We start from the raw sequence: 19,821 nt of genomic DNA on the forward strand, positions 1-19,821 counted from the left end.
ATATTGTTATTTTAATATAAAAAATTACGAAAACGTAGTCGTTTTAAATGTAAATACAAATTTATAGCACTCAAACACGCCCCACAGGGGGTGTGACCTGATGAAGAGAGACATGCCCTGCAGGGGCGTGTTTTAGGTAAAAACACGCCCCACCAGGTGCTGACACGTGGCACAAAAAGTCAACAGTTTGATCGTGAAACTTTGGAAGTCCGTAACTTTTGACTTGGGTATCTGAATTAGGTAAAAAAAATTTGATTCCACATTATTTTTCGAGATTTATGCAATGACACCTCATTTGGCATATTTTACCTCTCACAAAAAAAAGTTTGAATTTACAACAATGATACTATTAGAATGTTTAAACCCATATTAATAAAGAGAAAATCACTCTCATGATTAGAAATATTCCTGGGAAAGATTCTTATAGTTATGATACCATTGTTGCAAATTGAAATTATATTTATAGGAGACAAAACTTCAACTTAAATAACATCGATCACACTCACAGATATAGAATATGCAAACCGGAACACATGGAAGCAATTTTTGGAAAAAAAAAATTGATCGGGGACTTACCAACACATTCGTCTCGAAAAGTTATGCAGAATGTAAAGAAAAACTGATTCGGGCACCTGGGACCAAAGTTATGGCCTTCCGAAATTTTACGATGAAATATCCAAAATTTTGAAAAAAAATTTCACCAAATCCCCTTCAATGAGACCTAATTGCGTAGATCTCGAAAAGTTATGTGGAATAAAAAAATACCTAATTCAAACATCTGAGTCAAAAATTATGGCCTTCCAAATTTTTACAGTCAATCTGTTGACTTTTTGTACCACATGTCAGCACCTAGTGAGTCACGCCTCATGTGGGGCATGTCTCTCTCCATCAGGTCACACCTCCTGTAGGACTTGTTTGAATGCTATAGATTCGTATTTACATTTAAAATAATTATGTTTTCATAAATATTTATTAAAAAAATAATATTTTTTTTTGCCCGAAAAAAAGCAAATAACCAATTACAGAATTCTTTGTCAATGAAAATCACGTGTTAAAACTAAAGTTATGTTGAACAAGGTAGGTCAACAGCATTTAATTTTGTAATAGAGTGGCCCAGTTACAAGGCCTAATGTGTCGGGTCAAATCAATTGAAGGATTGGATAAGGTTTTATTTGAAGTGCTTTTGTCGAGTCTCATTGATTAAAAAATATCTTGTTATAAAAAAAAAAAAAAAAAAAATATCATTGCTAAAAAACCTTCTTTAAAAATATTTCACTTTGATATTACTCAAAACAAATGTTGTAATTTTTTTTAATTACAAAATTTATGTTAAGTATTATACACTAAATAATAGAAATTGCATGATGAGAAAATTATAGATTAAATAACAACAATTTTTTTAAAAATATAATTTTGTATAACTTTTCTTTTTTCTCCGTGGACCTCACCGTACATCTTTTCCCACCAAGGTTTGTCTATTTTGGTTTTTTCTTCAATTATCTCTTCCATAATATCAGCATTTGCATCATCATCTATTGGATCAAAGATCAAATCAATTTGCATTAAATCTTGAAATACCCGAATAAAAAACTTAAAAATTTGAAATTTGAGCTCGGCCTAAAACATTCATTTGGAACAAGATAATTTAGCTTCCAAATAAATGAATGACTTTAAATTTATTATTTTAAAAAAATTGCATTAATTTAATTTTTATTGTAAAAATTATTAATTTAAAAAAGTTAGTTAATTTAATTTCTTAATAATATAAAATAACATTCACAACTGTAGTTTATCATTCATAAAATATACATCAATTTAAGTTTTAAATATCAACTTATTTTATCATTCACAAGTATAGTTTATCATTCATCAATTTAGTTTGTCATTCATAAAGAGAACGATTTTGATATCATTTTTTATGATTGAATAACTAAATGAATACCAACTTTTTTTTTGAAACACCAACTTTTATTCCAGCGACTATATTAATAGGGATAAGTTATTTCGTTTATCCTTATTTTTGTCCACTTTATCTACCTTTCTCAATACTGTTAGATTATAATCTCATCTAATGGTGGAGATTTGCGGGATAAGATAAACACTTTTACCCTTTCTCTTTCTCATCACTGCCTCCCATCCTTTCTCTCTATTGACAAAGACTGAGACAGAGAATCACATAGGATCAAAATCCCTTGTGAGTTTGAATTAATTTTTTGTTCACTCTATTTGTTATGACTCTGGTAAAATAGTTTAGTTGAACGTGGTTGATGCCCAAGATGCCAATAGTATGACTTAGAAAGGCCAAATAAATTTTTGTTGGAAACAATTCTTACATTTTGCTGACAGACAAAAGTTTATTTCGGAAGTTCAAGAACAAACGTAAAATCTTGTTGTGAGTTTCAATTCATCCTCTAATTGGAAGGCTAGGAAGGTCGTTTTTTAAATTATTCACACACAAAGCCTTTGCCATAAACTCATTTTTATGTACAGTAATTTTTATGTACTTACAAGCCCTACTTGTCTCTGTCTCTCTTAAGTTAACATGAATTAATATATACTTTCTTAAACTCATTTTTCTTGTACAATGCTGAATTTTTCTTAAACTCATTCTATATTTTAGTCTCTGTGTGCTCACTGTTGCTTTCTTTTGTCAACAGTATGGAAAAAAATTTAGATGGATGATACAGACTTCGTGCATGCATTAATGTTTTAACAAATTATGTATAAAATTGCTTCATTCTATATTTTAGTCTATGTGTGCTCACTGTTACTTTCTTTTGTCAACAGTATGGAAAGAATTCAAATGAATGATATAGGGATCAATTTTACACAACTTGGAGATATTGATGAGGATCCAACATATTACATTGACTTTAGTGATAAGAATGAATATGACATGTCTCATGAAATGGAAGAGCACATACATAATGACTTAATTAATAGTATGTCAAATGACATTCCATTGACACTGACAAAGAATATTGATATTTCAATTGAGGTTGGAATGAAATTTTCTGAAAGGAAAGATGTAATAGACTTTTACAATGCATTTGATATGGCAAAATTTTTTTTGCTCCGAGCATGACAAACCAAGAAGAATTACATGAAGCTAACAATCAAGAAGAATTCAGTAAGTCGGGTTTGCCCACTAGAAAGGTGGCCGCCATCCTATGAGGCCACGATTAATTGTTTGACAGTCGAGATTGTTATAATCATATGAAAAATATAAGGAGGAAAATATATAACGCTGGGGATGCACAAGCCGTGGTACGTTATTGTAATAGACAACAAAAAATGAATCCAAATTTCTTTTATTCGATCAAGTATGACAATGACGATCGTATGGAAAGTATTTTTTGTATTGATGCGATGTTCAGACAATCCCATGAGCTTTTTGGAGATGTCATCACGTTTGACACGACATATAGGACTAACAAGTATGCATTTCCTTTTGGACCCTTAGTCGGTGTGAATAACCATTCGCAATCAATCTTGTTTAGTTGTGCTCTATTAAAAGATGAAACTGAGGATACTTTTGTGTGGATATTTGAGGAATGACATCGAGCAATGAATGGAAAACATCCAAGCACAATAATTACTGACTGTGTATAATCAATATAATTCCATATTTTGAATTATTTCATATATTAGTGATTGCATACTTACACATGTAGTTGATCTTATAACCTTGCAAGACAAGGCAATTAGCAATGCAGTATCCAAAGTTGTTCCAAATATCAAACATTGATTTTGTATGTGGCATATTATCAGAAAGTTTCCAAAGAAGTTGTCCCATATGTACCAAGACTATGGGTCTTTTAAGAAGGAATTAAATCATTGTATAATATTCAAGAATTTGAAAACAACTAGCATCGTCTTATTGTTGAGTATGGTCTTATTGGGAATGAGTGGATGCATTCACTTTATTCAATTAGATCCTCTTGGGTACTAGTGTTTAACCGTTCCATTTTTTTCGGTATGCACACTACTTAGCGCAACAAAAACATCAATGCATTCTTTGATGATTTTGTTACATTTGGCACAACCTTGAAAGAATTTGTGGAGAAATACAACCAAGCAGTAGATGCTCGCTACGAGTCATTGAAAAAGGAAAATTTTGAATCCATGCCCAAAGAAAAGCACTTGCAATTCAATATGTTATTGGAGGAGCATGCAACAAGAGTGTATACACGTGCAATTTATGTAAAGTTTGTTAATGAGCTATCTCATATCCTAAGTTTCTTTAAGGAGAAACTTAAAATTGATGGTGAATGGGTTACCTATCGAGTTTTTAATAAGAGAGATATAAAAGATTTAGCAATAATTGAGATAAAGTTGGAAAGTAGAGAAGCTAGGTATTCGTGTCTTTATTTTGAGTTCATAAGAATCTTATGTCGGCATGTTCTTGCTTTTTTTGTTGAAAATGTTGAGCAGATACCTGAATACTTTATTTTGAGACATTGGCGCAAGGAAAGAAATGATATGCTAAGTACAGGCAGAGAAATGTGTTTTCTTAATAGAGATGGATTGGTTCACAACCTTCACCTAAGCTCTAAATGTTATAGACTTATTGAACTTGCACAAAGGTCAGATGAAACATTTAAATTTATTTCTGATGGTCTTGATTCTCTTGCTACATCTGCTGAAAAGTTTCCAACATATGGGGAGAGTAATCCTCTTGGGGATACTGACGTTTAGTGCTTGAATTCTCAACTCGAAGAGTCTTTTATGATGAATTTGAAGGATCCCTACATTTCCCAGACAAAAGGCCAAAAAAGGATTCGTAGCGGGATTAAAGAAGCATCAAAGCAAACCAATATTTGTGAAAATTGCAAGAAATGAGGACATAATAAGCACTCTTGCAAAGAAATAAATATGCATTGATTATAGATGTTTTTTTATGGATTCAGTTCTTTATTTATACGGCAATTGTTTTCGAATTCAGTTATGATTGTAATGCATACTTCAGTGGCATTTGGGATGCAAATAATCATACACTTGCTTGGTAGTTGGTATAGTAAAATTTATCTTTATTTGAGAATGCTCGAGAGGGAATATCTGTTAGTGTAGCTCATTTCCTTATAATAAAAAGGATTAAAGGTAAAGGAATCAAGACATGTTTTTTGTATACAGTTGTCTTTTTACTTCACCAGCATCTACACGTTTGTTGCATGCAACAATTCTCCAAAATAAATGCCATCTTTTCGACTGAGATAAATTTGGTACATCCAACTGAGATAAGTTCTAACCTTTGTGTGTGTGTGTGTATTGCTTTTCTTGAGTATCATACTTACACTTAACTCGTCGTTGCTTAAATCAGTCCTCATTATTATTATTGTTATAAGTCAGTCTCGTTTCCAAACCAAACCGTATATTACCTCACAAGACAAATGGGCTCATCCATAATTTTCAACTCTAGTCAAAAAATGCATGAATAAAATTGAAACATCACTACAAGAAAAAACACAAGATCTTCTTATATTTATAATATTACACTTGTTACAAGCCATAAATTCATGTAGATAAACAATGTTGAATGGAATTAAAACAACTAGGCTACGAGAATTGGATGGACAAAAAGAACCACGTTTACATACAGCATGTGCAACCAGAACTCTAGCCACACTATTTACACACATTGATTCTTTGCTAGCTATAAAGATGGGCTCATTTACTGAAGCGAGACAGCTAGAACTATATGTAAGAGGATCATAATGAGTTTGACATGACAAGAAACGCCTTGGCTCATCAAGAAATGAACAACAACACAAGTGAGCATGTCAGCACTACCTCTCTGATATGCTTCTTGCAACAACCTCTTTGCTTCCTCCTATGCACCCTCAATTGGTTTGATAATAGCAACAGCTTCTTGAAGAAACATTAAAATTTTAGGTGAGTCAGAAATATAAGACGTCCTAACTAATCCAACGCTTCTCAGCAGAGCTTAATCTATCTACATTTTGGTGGTTATTTATGATGGAGATGCACTATAGTAATCAAATAGAAAAAAGGGAAATAAATGAATATAATTTGAAACCTCATTTGAGACAACAACACATAGCCCATCACTAGCCAAAATAAAAAAACTCAAGAGAGCTGCCAACTTTTTCTGCCTGCAAGACCACAAACATGTAACTTAAATATAAAAAGGAGGAAACAACTTTTTTACATAAGTTATATGTTGCGAAATCGGCAAGTATACCGTTCGTTTCAAGTAATAAAAGTGATAAGTAAAGATCGTTCCTGATGCTCACCGGCAAGTATACCGATCGCACAAGTAATACAGTGATAAGAAAAGTATCGTCTCCACAGGGATTGGAATCGAATATCAAATAATATTCTTTTAAGATGGAAGGAATTCAAATAGGTGTGTGAAATTCATTGTTGATTTTAGTAAAAAAAAGACTAAGAACAAGAATGTAATTTTATGGTTTTTATGATGAAAAGTAAAAATAAAAATAGAGATTGATTTGTAAAAGTATGAGAAAGCATTGTAGCTAGAGTGCACTCACCAAATGATTCATGTATCTTACTCTGGATTGATTTACAACATTCATTTATATAATTACTCAGATAAATTATTATATAAAAATATTTAATAGTTAACCTTCAATTCCTTGCAAGGTTAACCCTTTAATCCCAATTGGAACCCTAATTCCTTGCAATGTTCCTCATGGCAATAAGCAATGAACTCAATAATTTAAGCATCTGCAATAGAATATACATCTAATCCCAGCATGCATATAAATTGTTTTCCTACCCCCTTTCAAGATCAAAACTCCAATATTCCTATCTAGGGTTCTAACCCTCAGACTATCATCAACTATTAGATTGATCAGTTCTAATAAAGAAAATATAAATTACGCACAGGGTAGAGATAAAGATAATATATAAACGAACAATCATAAACCAATCCGTTGTAACAATGGTTCATATAGGGTTTATGACCCTAACTACAATAAAAAGAACTAGCCAATCATTGTCATGACTGACATAGCAATATTCAACATCAAATAGGAAATATAAGAATGGAAGAACAGAGATGAACAAGAAGATCTCTTGGAAGCTCCCTTTCTGAGGTACGACGGTTCTTTTGAAATTCGGATCCCTAATTCTGTGTAAAGAATCCTATTTATACGCCTCTTTTCATTCTTCCAAAATTACACTTCAAACACACGGTCTTTTCTTTTCTCGCAAACCGGCGCGGGTTGGCACCAGTGTGGCGCTAACTTGCGCCAACTTTCTGGAATTTATACCAATGCGGTCTTGTGAACTTGCAAACCGGCGCGGGTTGGCGCCAGTGTGGCGCCAACTTGCGCCAACTCTCTGGAAATTGTACTGAGGAGCACGTCGCCATCTTGCGCCAGAGTGGTGCCACTTTGCGCCAACTCTCTGGAATTTGGCCCAAGGTTCACCCGTGTGGAGTCACGTCAACAAGCTTTTTACAATTTTGTAGTTTTCACTTCTTCTACCTATATAAACACAACAATAGGTGAGAAATATCATTGACATGGAAAGAATCAATATAGTAAGCAAATATGTATATAAATTGCTCTTTTATGACTCAATTCTTATCAATTTCAGCTTAGAAAACTACATCTGCTAGAGGCATATCAAGAACCTCAAACGCCACATTCTTTTCTTCCTTAAAAGGAACAATATCACGCGCTTCAAGTTCTTCATCAAGCTCTTGACTAGAAGATATTTCTTCTTTCACCGTTTGCTCTAGAACATCAAGTCTAAAACAATCGCCTTTGTCAGAAAATTGTTTCATAGAGTCAAAGACGTTGATGGTAATGGTCTCATTATTCATCCTTAACTCAAGCTTTCTGTTTTCAACATCAATCATAGCCCGAGCAGTGGCCAAGAAAGGTCTACCCAGCAAAAGAGGCATTTCAGTTCGCCTTTCCATGTCCAACACTACAAAATCTGCTGGAAAGATGAACTTGTCCACTTTCATAAGGACATCTTCAATTATACCACTGGATTTTCTTAAAGATTTGTCAGCAAGTTGTAAGGAAACCATAGTAGGTTTAAGCTCAGATATCCCCAAAGATTTATACACGGACAAGGGCATCAAATTTATACTTGCCCCAAGATCACACAAAGCTTTGCCAACATTTGTGTTACAATGGAAATAGGAATATTAAAACTCCCTGGATCATGAAGTTTGGGAGGAAACTTCTTCTGTATTATGGCACTACACTCCTCAGTGAGTGTTACTATCTGGCATTCCTGCAGCTTGTGTTTTCTTGATAACAAGTCCTTCATAAACTTGGCATAATTAGGCATATTAGCCAAGGCTTCAACAAAGGGTATATTAACATGCAACTTTTTGAAGATATCAAGAAATCCGACATATTTCTGTTTCTGAGCATCTTTCAGGATAAGGTGTCATGGCTCTCACATATTCAGGACTCAACTCAAATTTCTTCTTTTCAGCAATAAGCGGTTGCTCTTCTTCTTTACCTTTCTAAAGAGGCTTCTCAATAGTAGAAGGAATTACTAATTCTTTTTCTGGCTCCTTAACCTCCTTAAACTTCTCATCAACTCCTACCTTTATGTTTGGCTTTTCTGGAGCTTCCACCACTTTACCGCTTCGAATTGTGATAGCCATACAATCTTCCTTTGGATTAGTAATTGTATTACTAGAGAAGGTGCCTGGAGTTCTATCAGCAATTTGCTTAGCCAGTTGGCCAATCTGATTCTCCAAATTTCTGATAGATGCATTTGTATTTTTGGTATTGGCCCTAGTCTCTTCCATGAAGGCGTTGGAATGTTGAGCCATTTGTCCAACTAACCTCTCCAAATCAAAAGGTTCCTTGGTTTGGATTGGTGGAGGCTGCAGATAGTTGTTTGATGTGAAATTAAGACCAGTGCCTTGAATCCTCCATTGATAATTACTACCTCCAGCAGAAAAATTCTGACTTCGTTGAACATTTTGTTGTTGAGGTCTCTGATCATACTAGATGCCATTCACTTTCATTTGTTACGGAGAATCAGAAGCCATCAAAGAAGGACATTCATTAGACTCATGATTGTCCTTGCAATATCTGCATACAACAGCAGCAGCTTGAGCCTAAATACCAGAAAGATGCATCTTGTCAAGCCTTGAAGTCAAGTTTGCTATTTCCTGAGATAATAGTTTATTTTCAGCTAGCACCACATCATTACCTTCCAGCTGAAGGATACCTCTCTTAGGCTTGGATGACAAACCTTCATTTTCATTTGCAGCCATTCTTTCAATCAGCTCAAAAGTCTCATTTGCTCTCAAGGATTTAATACTGCCACCTGCTGCACCATCCGCACTTCAGGTTTACAACCATTGAAGAAAATTCTCACTTGATTACCAGCGGTCAAGTTATAATGAGGGCACCTCCTCATTAAATCCTTGAATCGGTTCCATGCTGCACACATAGTTTCACCATCTGATTGAGTGAAATTGGTGATATCATTCACCATTTTATTGTACCTCTCCATTGAGAAGAACTCAGCAAAGAACTTTTGTGATAGATCATCCCATGTAGGAATGCTTCTTGCAGGTTGCCTCTCCAACCAATTAAGAGCCTTTCCCTTAACAGCAAAAGGGAATAACCTCAACCGGATTGCATCATTAGACACCTGAGGGTGTTTGGTTGAGTCACAGATCATCAAGAATCTGTCAATAAATCTGTGAGGATCCTCATTCTCCTCTCCTCCAAACTGAGCTCTCTCCACTAATTGAATATTAGAAGACTTGAACTCCCAATTGTTGTTGGCAACATCAGGCTGGACAATGCTTGAGTTGGGTCTGTTAAAAGATGGAGTCAGGATAGTATCCATGAATGGATTGTCTGCATCATTATTTCCTGCCATGATTTATGATTCTTCAGGCAGAGTCTCAACCTCTTTGAATTCAAGCTTCTTCCGAGCGAGTTTTCTATTTCTCTTTTCAGTCTTTGTAATCTCAGGATCAAATAGAAATTCTTCAGTTTTGCCTCGCATACAACTCAGAAAAGAGATTAGTAGCACTTTTAAATATCACACTAAAAATAAAAATAAAATAAAAATATTCACAAAATCCAATCTTAAAAATCAAGATTATATGATAAAGGAAACGCCAATCCCCGGCAACGGCGCCAAAAACTTGATGCTCACCGGCAAGTATACCGATCGCACAAGTAATACAATGATAAGAAAAGTATCGTCTCCACAGGGATTGGAATCGAATATCAAATAATTATCCTTTTAAGATGGAAGGAATTCAAATAGGTGTGTGAAATTCGTTGTTGATTTGAGTAAAAATAAGACTAAGAACAAGAATGTAATTTTATGGTTTTTATGATGAAAAGTAAAAATAAAAATAGAGATTGATTTGTAAAAGTATGAGAAAGCATTGTAGCTAGAGTGCACTCACCAAATGATTCCCGCTTCTTACTCTGGATTGATTTACAACATTCATTTATATAATTACTCAGATAAATTATTATCTAAAAATATTTAATAGTTAACCTTCAATTCCTTACAAGGTTAACCCTTTAATCCCAATTGGAATCCCAATTCCTTGCAATGTTCCTCACGGCAATAAGCAATGAACTCAATAATTTAAGCATCTGCAATCAAATATACATCTATTCCTAGCATGAATATAAATTGTTATCTACCCCCTTTCAAGATCAAAACCCCAATATTCCTATCTAGGGTTCTAACCCTCAGACTATCATCAACTATTAGATTGATCAGTTCTAATAAAGAAAATATAAATTACGCACAGGGTAGAGATAAAGATAATTATATAAACGAACAATCATAAACCAATCCGTTGTAACAAGGGTTCACATAGGGTTTGTGACCCTAACTACAATAAAAAGAACTAGCCAATCATTGTCATGACTGACATAGCAATATTCAACATCAAATAGAAAATAGAAGAATGGAAGAACATAGATGAACAAGAAGATCTCTCGGAAGCTCCCTCTTTGAGGTACGACGGTTATTTTGAAATTTGGATCCCTAATTATGTGTAAAGAATCCTATTTATATGCCTCTTTTCATTCTTCCAAAATTACCCTTCAGACACACGGTCTTTTCTTTTCTCGCAAACCGGCGCGGGTTGGCGCCAGTGTGGCGCCAACTTTCTGGAATTTATACCAACGCAGTCCTGTGAACTCGCAAACCGGCGCGGATTGGTGCCAGTGTGGGGCTAACTTACGCCAACTCTCTGGAAATTGTACTGAGGAGCACGAAGCTATCTTACGCCAGAGTGGCGCCACTTTGCGCCAACTCTCTGGAATTTGGCCCAAGGTTCTACCGTGTGGAGTCACGTCAACAAGCTTTTTACAATTTTGTATTTTTCACTTCTTCTACCTATATAAACACAACTAATAGGTGAGAAATATCATTGACATGGAAAGAATCAATATAGTAAGCAAATATGTATATAAATTGCTCTTTTATGACTCAATTCTTATCAATTTCAGCTTAGAAAACTACATCTGCCAGAGGCATATCAGTTCCCTCGAGGATTACCAAGTATTAATTTAACTATTCCCCTTAAGTTGGAAAAGAAAATTGTTTTGATTGTGAAAGTGATTGTTTGTTGTAATTTAAAAATAGAATTTTAAAAACAATAATATTAAAACGTATGCAAGAAAAGATCAAGAACATCACGAAAAATATGAGTTACAAAGAATTGTAAAAAAACCTGTAGCCATGATGCACTTCACCTCCGACCATCCCTTATATTCATATATTATATTATATAATTAACTAATTCGTTTGCTCAGATAATTCATTATTTCCCTATAAAATAGTTGAACCCTAATGTCTTAGTGATTTCAACCCTTTAACCCAATTAGAATACTAGTGTCCAAGTAATCCCTCTTGAATTAAGCATTAAGCAAATGAATTAAAAGTCTGCAATCTATGTAAGCCTATGTCTAGGTCATGCACAAATTGTTATTTCACCCTTGTCCAGATTAAAACCCCAATATGTCTATTGTGAGCTCTAACCCTCAAAGCCCTATAATTAGAGTGGTCAGTTCTAATCAGGATATGGAAAAATTAACATAGGCAGAATAAAACAAACTAACTAATTAACTTATAAAAACAGTATAGGAAATATAAAGGATTCACATCGGGTCTGTGATCCAAACTATAAAAAGAAATTGGCCAGACATATATATGTCTAACTTAAACAAATTAAAATAAGAAAAATTGTTCATGAAAGAAAAAGAAAAGAAGAAGAAGAATATGGAAGATCAATGGTCTTCGGTCTTCAACTTCGTTGGAATCCTGATCTCCAACGCGAGTTTCCAAGAATTCTCTCAATTCTCTGTGTTCACGATTCTCTCCAGCCAAAGATGATTTGTTTCTGGGGTGTGAGTCTCGATTTATAAAGTTTTTGCCCTTGCTTAGAAACTTGATCGAATCTTCATCATATATCTTGGTCTCATCTTTCTTTGTTACAATCTGGATCAGTTTGAAGATTTTCCCGTACCCCCCGCGCTACTAGTGCCAGTTTCGCGCTGATAGCGTGGGCGTTTTATTCAACAAACAGTAGGCTTGCGCTACTAGCGTGGTTCCCACGCTGATAGCGCGATTGGCAAGATTGGTTGGCGCTGCGAGTGCCAGTGTCACGCTAGTAGCGTGGAGGTTCTGTTTTGGAAGCTGCTTTTGGCGCTGACAGCGCCACACCCGCGCCAGTAGCTCGGGGCTTCAGACTTGTTCTTCCAATTTGGGCTTCTTTTTGTCATGTTTTCCTACAAAATCATAAGAAAATCAATGACAAGATATCTGATTGAGATTTATCAATTTAATAACAATTCTAGCTCTTTTTATCCAAGATTGATCAAGATTCTTTATCTTTTTGGCTTAAAATCATATATATGCTAGAGTCATATCAAATAATTCCCAGATTTGAACGTTGCTGTCCTCAGTAATGTACTAGATCAAAATAGAAGTAAGGATAAACGCTGAAGAGAAACATGGAACACAATTATCTTAAGAGATCAGACTGCTATGTATGTATAACTTCATTGTTAAAAACTTCAAACAATGATTTTTAGTTTTATCAAGAAATTCAGATCATAACTTGAATGTTCCTTACTAGATAAATATATAACTCTCATCATTCTAGTGTTTGATGGGTTCACACTCATTCCATCAGTGTAGGAGTAATTCCATAGGCTTGATCATATTCTCAAGTCCCTAAGATTGAGGGACCCATTTGACATGCATAGACTGTTCAAAAGGTCTTTGATAGGTTATAACTTGGCCTGGTTTGGGGGTAAGAGTCTTTTGGACAGAGGCTGATTAATTGTTGAGACTGAAATACTGAGATTTTCGACAATACTTCCTTCTCAATCTTGAATTCTGCCACTTTTCGTCATTTTGGGATTCTTATTCCCTTTTTCACTACCTTTTTCTTGTCTTTCCTTGTTTGCAGATGTTTTCTTTTTTTCCTCTTTTGAGCCGCATTTTTGCAGACCATTCTTCTTTTTCCTTTTTCAACTTACTTAACTTTTCTTTTTGAGAAGTACTTTGACTTTTTCCTTTGATCAGCATTTCAATATCTTTCAAGGTGTGTCAATGGAGAAATGGTTAAGTAATTTTCATCAGGTTTTTGAATAAATTGGTCTAAGGCTCAAAAGGGCTTAACAATGGAAATTTTCTTCGAGGTAGGCTATTTGGCTCTAAGTTAACAAGAATAAATGTGCCTTCATCATGTTAGTAATGCATGCAAGCTAGAGAAACAGTTCAACTTCTATAAAACTACTACAGAGTGGCCTCTCTGAAATTTTTTTTACTGTTTAGGCTCAATCCTCACAGATATAATTCAAGCTAGAATCTAATTTCAAAATTTCACATCAAGCATTATCTAAAAATTATTCATCAAAGCAGCTATACAAACGAGCAATCATCACTCTCAAATTCTCTAAAAATTGAATGCTCCACAGATATCACATGTGCTTCTTATGATTGAATCTAATTAATTACTGAGTAAGCTTTTGCAAAATCTAGGAACGCTTGTTCAGGATTCATTAATTTTTTTTCTAAATTTTTTTAAAGAATTTAATTAAAAACAGCAGAAATAATAATAAAAAAATTGAAATATTATTTTGTTTTTCTAAAAATAATTGAATTAAAAACAGCAGAAAAAAAATTGAAAGGTTAAGATGTCTCCCATTTTTAACAGAAAAAATTTATGTTAGATGTCTCTGTTGTGCAATTCCGCAGTTAACAGGTATCGCATATGGTATGCGCCCAATTCCCAGATATAGAATGTTGTTGTCCTCAGCAACAACTAAACTAGTCGAGTGAAGCTACTTCTGCGCAGGTGGAACACACACACACACTTGTTAAACATCAACCAGCATAATAATAACTCAGCATGTAAATAAAAAGGAGACATAATCAAACCAAAATATCCAAACAAAATACTTAAAACAGCAAAAATAAAAATGCTAGGCCAAAATAATGGTGAAGTGTGTGACATGGGATGCAAAATAATCTATGAGTCCTCCATGGTGTCATCTGCATCATCAGCTGGAGTCATCCTGCTCCTGTGGTGGTGAAAACTGCGGCCGGAAGCTGGCTGTGTCAATCCCTCTGTCACTAGAAAGCCTCTCTAGCATCAGCATCGAATACTCTCCCTGAACTGTCAACCTCTGGATCTGACGTTGCATGGCAAGGAAGGCAGGAGAATCCTCATAGAGTGCAGCAGCTGGTATCAGTGTTGGCTCAGGCTCTGCTGGAGGTGGTGATGGTGTAGGTGGGGCTCCATCTGGGCCATGAAAAGCTCTCCACAGTGCCTTCCGTATGGACTCATTGCGCATGGAAGTAAAATGGTTCTGAGTCATCTGGGTATGGACCTTCACATCTCGCAGCTCCTCATAAGGTATCTCCACCCCAGCCTGCAAGCATAGCTGTGTAATCAATGAGCTACGTGCTAGGCGGGCATCCGCCTTCCCATGAGTGATGACATATACTATCCCATTAGACAGGATAGCTCCAATGTTGAGATTCTCCTCCCCCATGAGGGTATACAACAATACCGCGCTCTCACCATTTACATCACTCAGATTAGTCGAGGCTATGACAGTGGAATTAATAAAAGTGTGCCAGAAAATTGCCTCCGCATTAAGATCCAACAGCTCCAACTTCTCTGGCACCTCCGGTTGCCCACTCTTGGTCTTCCACGTAGAATGTGGATGAGTGATGGCAATCCAGACTCTCTCTGCTATATCTGGCACGTCCTCCTGATATAGACCTCTTCCCTCAGACGGCTGCAGCTGGTTGAAGATGTGAGTGAAATGGCAAGGTGTGAGTGGATCATATGTGGTCTGAAGGAAGCTCTCAATGGCTGCAGCATCAAAAAAGACTTCCTTCCCTCTTACCCAGCTTTTCTTAGTCATTGTCACAGTCTCTTTATTAGCGTTGGCACAAAACTCCTTCAGAATTGTGCTGGAGTTGGGCTCAAGGAAGTCCATCAAAGTGTGCCACTTCCTCCTCTCAATGGTTTGCCACACTGAGCAATCTAGATATAGGGAGTGGCTGATGGGTCTCTCTCAGATGATCTTCTTTGGTAGGAACCATTTGACATACTGGTCCTGGTGGACAAGTGACAGGAACCAGGTACTGTCAAACTCAGAAGATGAAGAGGCCCTGGGCCTCTTAGTACCAGAGGTGCTGCCAGCTTTCTTGCTCCCAGTGGTTCCCTTTTTGGTATTTTTCTCCTGTTTACCCTGCAAGCAGACAATCCCACCAGAAAATGCAATTCAGTGACAAAAATCTTATGCTTAATTTTAAAACCAAAATTCCCATATTGATCATGATAACAACCCAATGCACTGTAGGAGTTATATTGTCATATTTAACATCTCTATTGAATGAGCATAAGATTGCATAATGTGATCCACTAGCCAAAATCAATCAAGATATATCCAATTTTAGTACTTACAAGATATTTGTAGTATATCATCAAACAAATAGGACAATTTTCCTTACGATTACTAAACTGCATTTTCCAATTAGTGCAATATGACATGTGTGTGCAATAGAAACCATCCTACAAACACATGGCATGCAAGAATAAAATTGATTTTCTCTTCTCATCTTCAATTGAATTTACCAATCTAATATATCACTTATGCATTTCAAGTTGTTAATGTAAGTTATATAGCTTGCTAACATTCAACTTATGCACTTAGCTAACTACTCATGGACTTATGTAATAGCCTTGTTCAAACTCGATCTTGAATATCAAAGAAGACATGCAACTGATACCATAAAAATATAACCATCCAACATCTAATAGTGCTTCCCATCATAAATTTTTTGAATAATCGCACAGTGATGATCCTCTGGTTTCAAATAATTCAATAGACTTCCATCAAACACATGGCATGCATAGGAAGCAAATCTTTTCCTAGTTAAATTTGAAGAGCAAAACAGATGCTATGAACTCAGATTTTAATATGCAACTGGTCATGCATTTTTGACGAAATTAGCAGTATTTGCATCAATGATCAGACATCAATTTCATGACAAGTATCAACTCCAAAGCATAAATGATGGAAGCAAAAGAAATACCTTGTCTCCTACTATGTAATTTTCAAAATGTATCAACCCTAACTTGTATCAGCACACTGTAACACGTCCCAAATTTTTTTTTTGAAACAATGGTGATAGGTTACCGGTGTTGGAGGGGGGAAACTTATGGTGGTAGGGTAAAAGTCTTTGGATTTCAGTGCTGACGATGGTTTTGTGATGGTGGTTAGGAGAAGGTGGTTATGGATTGAGGAAGATGGTGGCTGGTTGTTGTTATTTGGGGAAAAGAGGGGGATGGTGGTCGATTAGTGGGGTGGCTGAGGGGAGTAGATGGGATAGAGGCTTGGTGCCGTGGCTAAGTAGTGAGGAAGAGAGAATGGTGACCGGTTGTGGATGATAGAGTGGAAGGGACGGTTGTGGCTGGCTGTTGGTGTGAGAAGAGAGGGAGAGGAGAAGAGGAGAAAAGGCTGCATGAGAAAGAGAGACAATTGGGGGGGGGGAAGGGAAAATTAGGGTTCCCAATTTTAAAAATCTAAAATTGAACTGGCGCTGACAGCGCGAACTCTGCGCTATGAGCGCGGAGCTTCTGTGAGTTTTTGAATTAATAGTGCTGACAGTGCCAGTTCCGGGCTGTGAGCGCGAACTATTCGTGGAATTTTGGCGCTGTTAGCGCCACTGGCGCTGATAGCGCGAAGCTTATGTATCTTTTGGAATATAGGCACTCTCAGCGCGAATTTCAGGCTGTTAGCGTGAACTACTGCAATTTGAAATTTCTGACGCTTCCAGCACCAATTCCACGCTGTGAGCGCAGAGATTCTGACTTAATTTAGCATGTTGGTGGTACTAGCGCCAGTCTGGCGCTATCAGCTCCAATTCCCATATTTAAATTTTTCCTTATGATCACTACACCAAATATTTAACTTGTAAAATTTGAACTAACCTAATAAAATTAAATAATCCTAATAAAATTGAAACAAAGAAAATTAAATTTGATTATTGGGTTTCCTCCCAATTAGCGCTTGTTTAACGTCACGAGCCTGACACGAACAGTCTAAGGTTCAGGTGAAGCTAAAGGGACATAAACCTTGTCCCGATTCACCTGTCCTCCGTAATACAACTTCAACCTATAGCCATTAACTTTGAAAGGATTATCAGTGTCTACAGGTGAAATTTCTACTGTGCCATAAGGGTATACCTTTTTAACAACAAAGGAACCTAACCAGCGGGATTTGAGTTTACCTGGAAACAGTCTCAGTCGAGAATTGTACTCCCACCTCTTTGTCTTCGCCTTATATATCCTGGCATTCTCATAAGCAGCTAACCTGAACTCATCCAACTCATGTAATTGCAATAATCATTTTTCATTAGCTTTTATTGGTCCAAAGTTCAAAAATTTAGTTGCCAAGATAGTCTTATGTTCTAGTTCAACATGAAGATGACAGGACTTACCGTACACCAGTTGAAATGGTGACATACCTATGGGAGTCTTGAAAGCTGTTCTGTATGCCTAAAGTGCATTTTCAAGCTTCCTTGCCCAGTCTTTTTTTGTGTTTTCCACAGTCTTTTCCAGGATCCGCTTCAGCTCTCTGTTAGAGATCTCCACTTGTCCGCTTGTCTGAGGATGATATGGCGTAGCCACCTTATGCGTGACTCCATATTTAGTGAGAAGACTCTCAAATTGCTTATTCCAGAAGTGGGTTCCTCCATCACTGATGATGGCTCTTGGAACTCCGAATCGGGTGAAGATGTTCTTCCGCAGAAAGGACACAACCACCTTAGCGTCATTTGTAGGTAGAGCCACTGCTTCCACCCACTTGGGCACGTAGTCTACAGCAACCAAGATGTATTGGTTGGAATATGACTTAGGGAAGGGTCCCATGAAGTCAATTCCCCATACATCGAAGACTTCCACTTCTAGTATGCAGTTTAAGGGCATCTCATCCTTTTGTGAAATGTTTCCCGTCCTCTGGCATCTGTCGCACTTTTCTACGAACTCCTTCGAGTCTTTGAATATTGTGGGCCAGTAGAACCCACTTTGCAGGACCTTCTGTGTTGTCCTATTTCCATCAAAGTGTCCTCCATAATCTGATGCATGGCAATGCCAAAGAATCTTTGGAATTTCCATCTCAGCTGCACAGCTGCGAATCATCCCGTCAGTACATTGAAAATATAAATATGGGTTATCCCAGTGGTACCTCCTTGCATCATGCAAGAACTTCTTTTTCTGTTGCCATGTGAGGTCTTCGAGAATTGATCCTACAACTTTGTAATTCGCAAATTCTGCGAACCATGGTCCGAAGCGAACTGCCATCACTTGTTCATCAGAGAAGGATTAGACCATCTTGCAATTCTTTGTCTTGAATCCTTGACAAGTGATCAACTACTTTATTTTCAACTCCCTTCTTGTCTCAATTTTCCAAGTCGAATTCCTGGAAGAGAAGCATCCAACGCAGCAGTCGTGGCTTTGCATCCTGTTTACTCATTAAGTACTTCAATGCAGCATGGTCAGTAAACACAATAATTTTAGATCCTATCAAGAAAGGTCTAAATTTATCTAATGCATAAACTACATCTAGCATTTCTTTTTTAGTTGTGGCATAATTAACTTGTTCCTCATTTAACACTTTGCTAGCATAATAGATAACATGCAATAGTTTATCCTTACGCTGACCGAGTACTGCTCCTATTGCGTATGCGCTTGCATGACACATGAGCTCAAGTGGAAGGTTCCAATCAGGCGCCATCAGGACAGGCGCGATTGTCAGCTTTTCCTTCAACAGGTTAAAGGACTTCAGACACTCGTTATCAAAATTAAAATCATTGTCCTTCACCAAGAGTTGACTCAATGACTTTGCAATCTTGGAGAAGTCCTTGATGAATCGTCTGTAAAAACCTGCATGGCCTAAGAACTTCGAACACCATTGACATTAGTAGGAGGGGGAAGTTTTTCAATTAATAGCAGTTTAGCTTTGTCAACTTCTATCCCTTTTTTAGAAATTTTATGGCCTAATATTATTTCATCTTTTACCATAAAATGATACTTTTCCCAGTTTAAAACCAAGTTTGTTTCTTGACAACACTTCAATACCTTAGCTAAATTAACTAAGCATGAATCAAAGCAAGAACAAAAAATAGAAAAGTCATCCATAAATACCTCCAATGATTTTTCAAACATATCAGAAAAGATGGAAATCATGCACCTTTGAAAAGTGGCGGGTGCATTGTAGAGGCCAAATGGCATTCTTCTGTAGGCGAACACTCCAAAGGGGTAAGTGAAAGTTGTCTTCTCTT

The 19,821-nt window shown here is 36.4% G+C and overlaps 1 protein-coding gene and 1 non-coding gene across 2 annotated transcripts; both read left to right on the forward strand.

Moving 5' to 3' along the window:
* Positions 1-2,788: 2,788 nt before the first annotated feature.
* Positions 2,789-4,698, forward strand: LOC133316755 (protein FAR1-RELATED SEQUENCE 5-like). The gene is made up of 2 exons (XM_061518531.1): positions 2,789-3,028; positions 3,994-4,698. Exons 1-2 carry the CDS (start codon positions 2,789-2,791, stop codon positions 4,696-4,698), a joined length of 945 nt encoding a protein of 314 aa, XP_061374515.1.
* Positions 4,699-9,358: 4,660 nt separating this feature from the next.
* Positions 9,359-9,465, forward strand: LOC133316783 (small nucleolar RNA R71). Its single transcript, XR_009752249.1, has one exon. It is a non-coding gene; the product is annotated as a small nucleolar RNA R71 (small nucleolar RNA).
* Positions 9,466-19,821: the final 10,356 nt, after the last annotated feature.

Source organism: Gastrolobium bilobum, unplaced genomic scaffold (assembly GCF_033153095.1).
Source record: "Gastrolobium bilobum isolate Gb01-03AN ecotype WA unplaced genomic scaffold, APGP_CSIRO_Gbil_v1 utg2798, whole genome shotgun sequence".
NCBI lineage: Eukaryota > Viridiplantae > Streptophyta > Magnoliopsida > Fabales > Fabaceae > Gastrolobium > Gastrolobium bilobum.

Excerpts from the sequence above, each read along its gene's own strand:
- LOC133316755 (XM_061518531.1), top strand. The coding sequence starts at position 2,789 with ATGGAAAGAATTCAAATGAATGATATAGGGATCAATTTTACACAACTT. Across the intron at positions 3,029-3,993 it reads AATTTTCTGAAAGGAAAGAT|CGCAACAAAAACATCAATGC; the intron begins GTAATAGACTTT and ends CACACTACTTAG.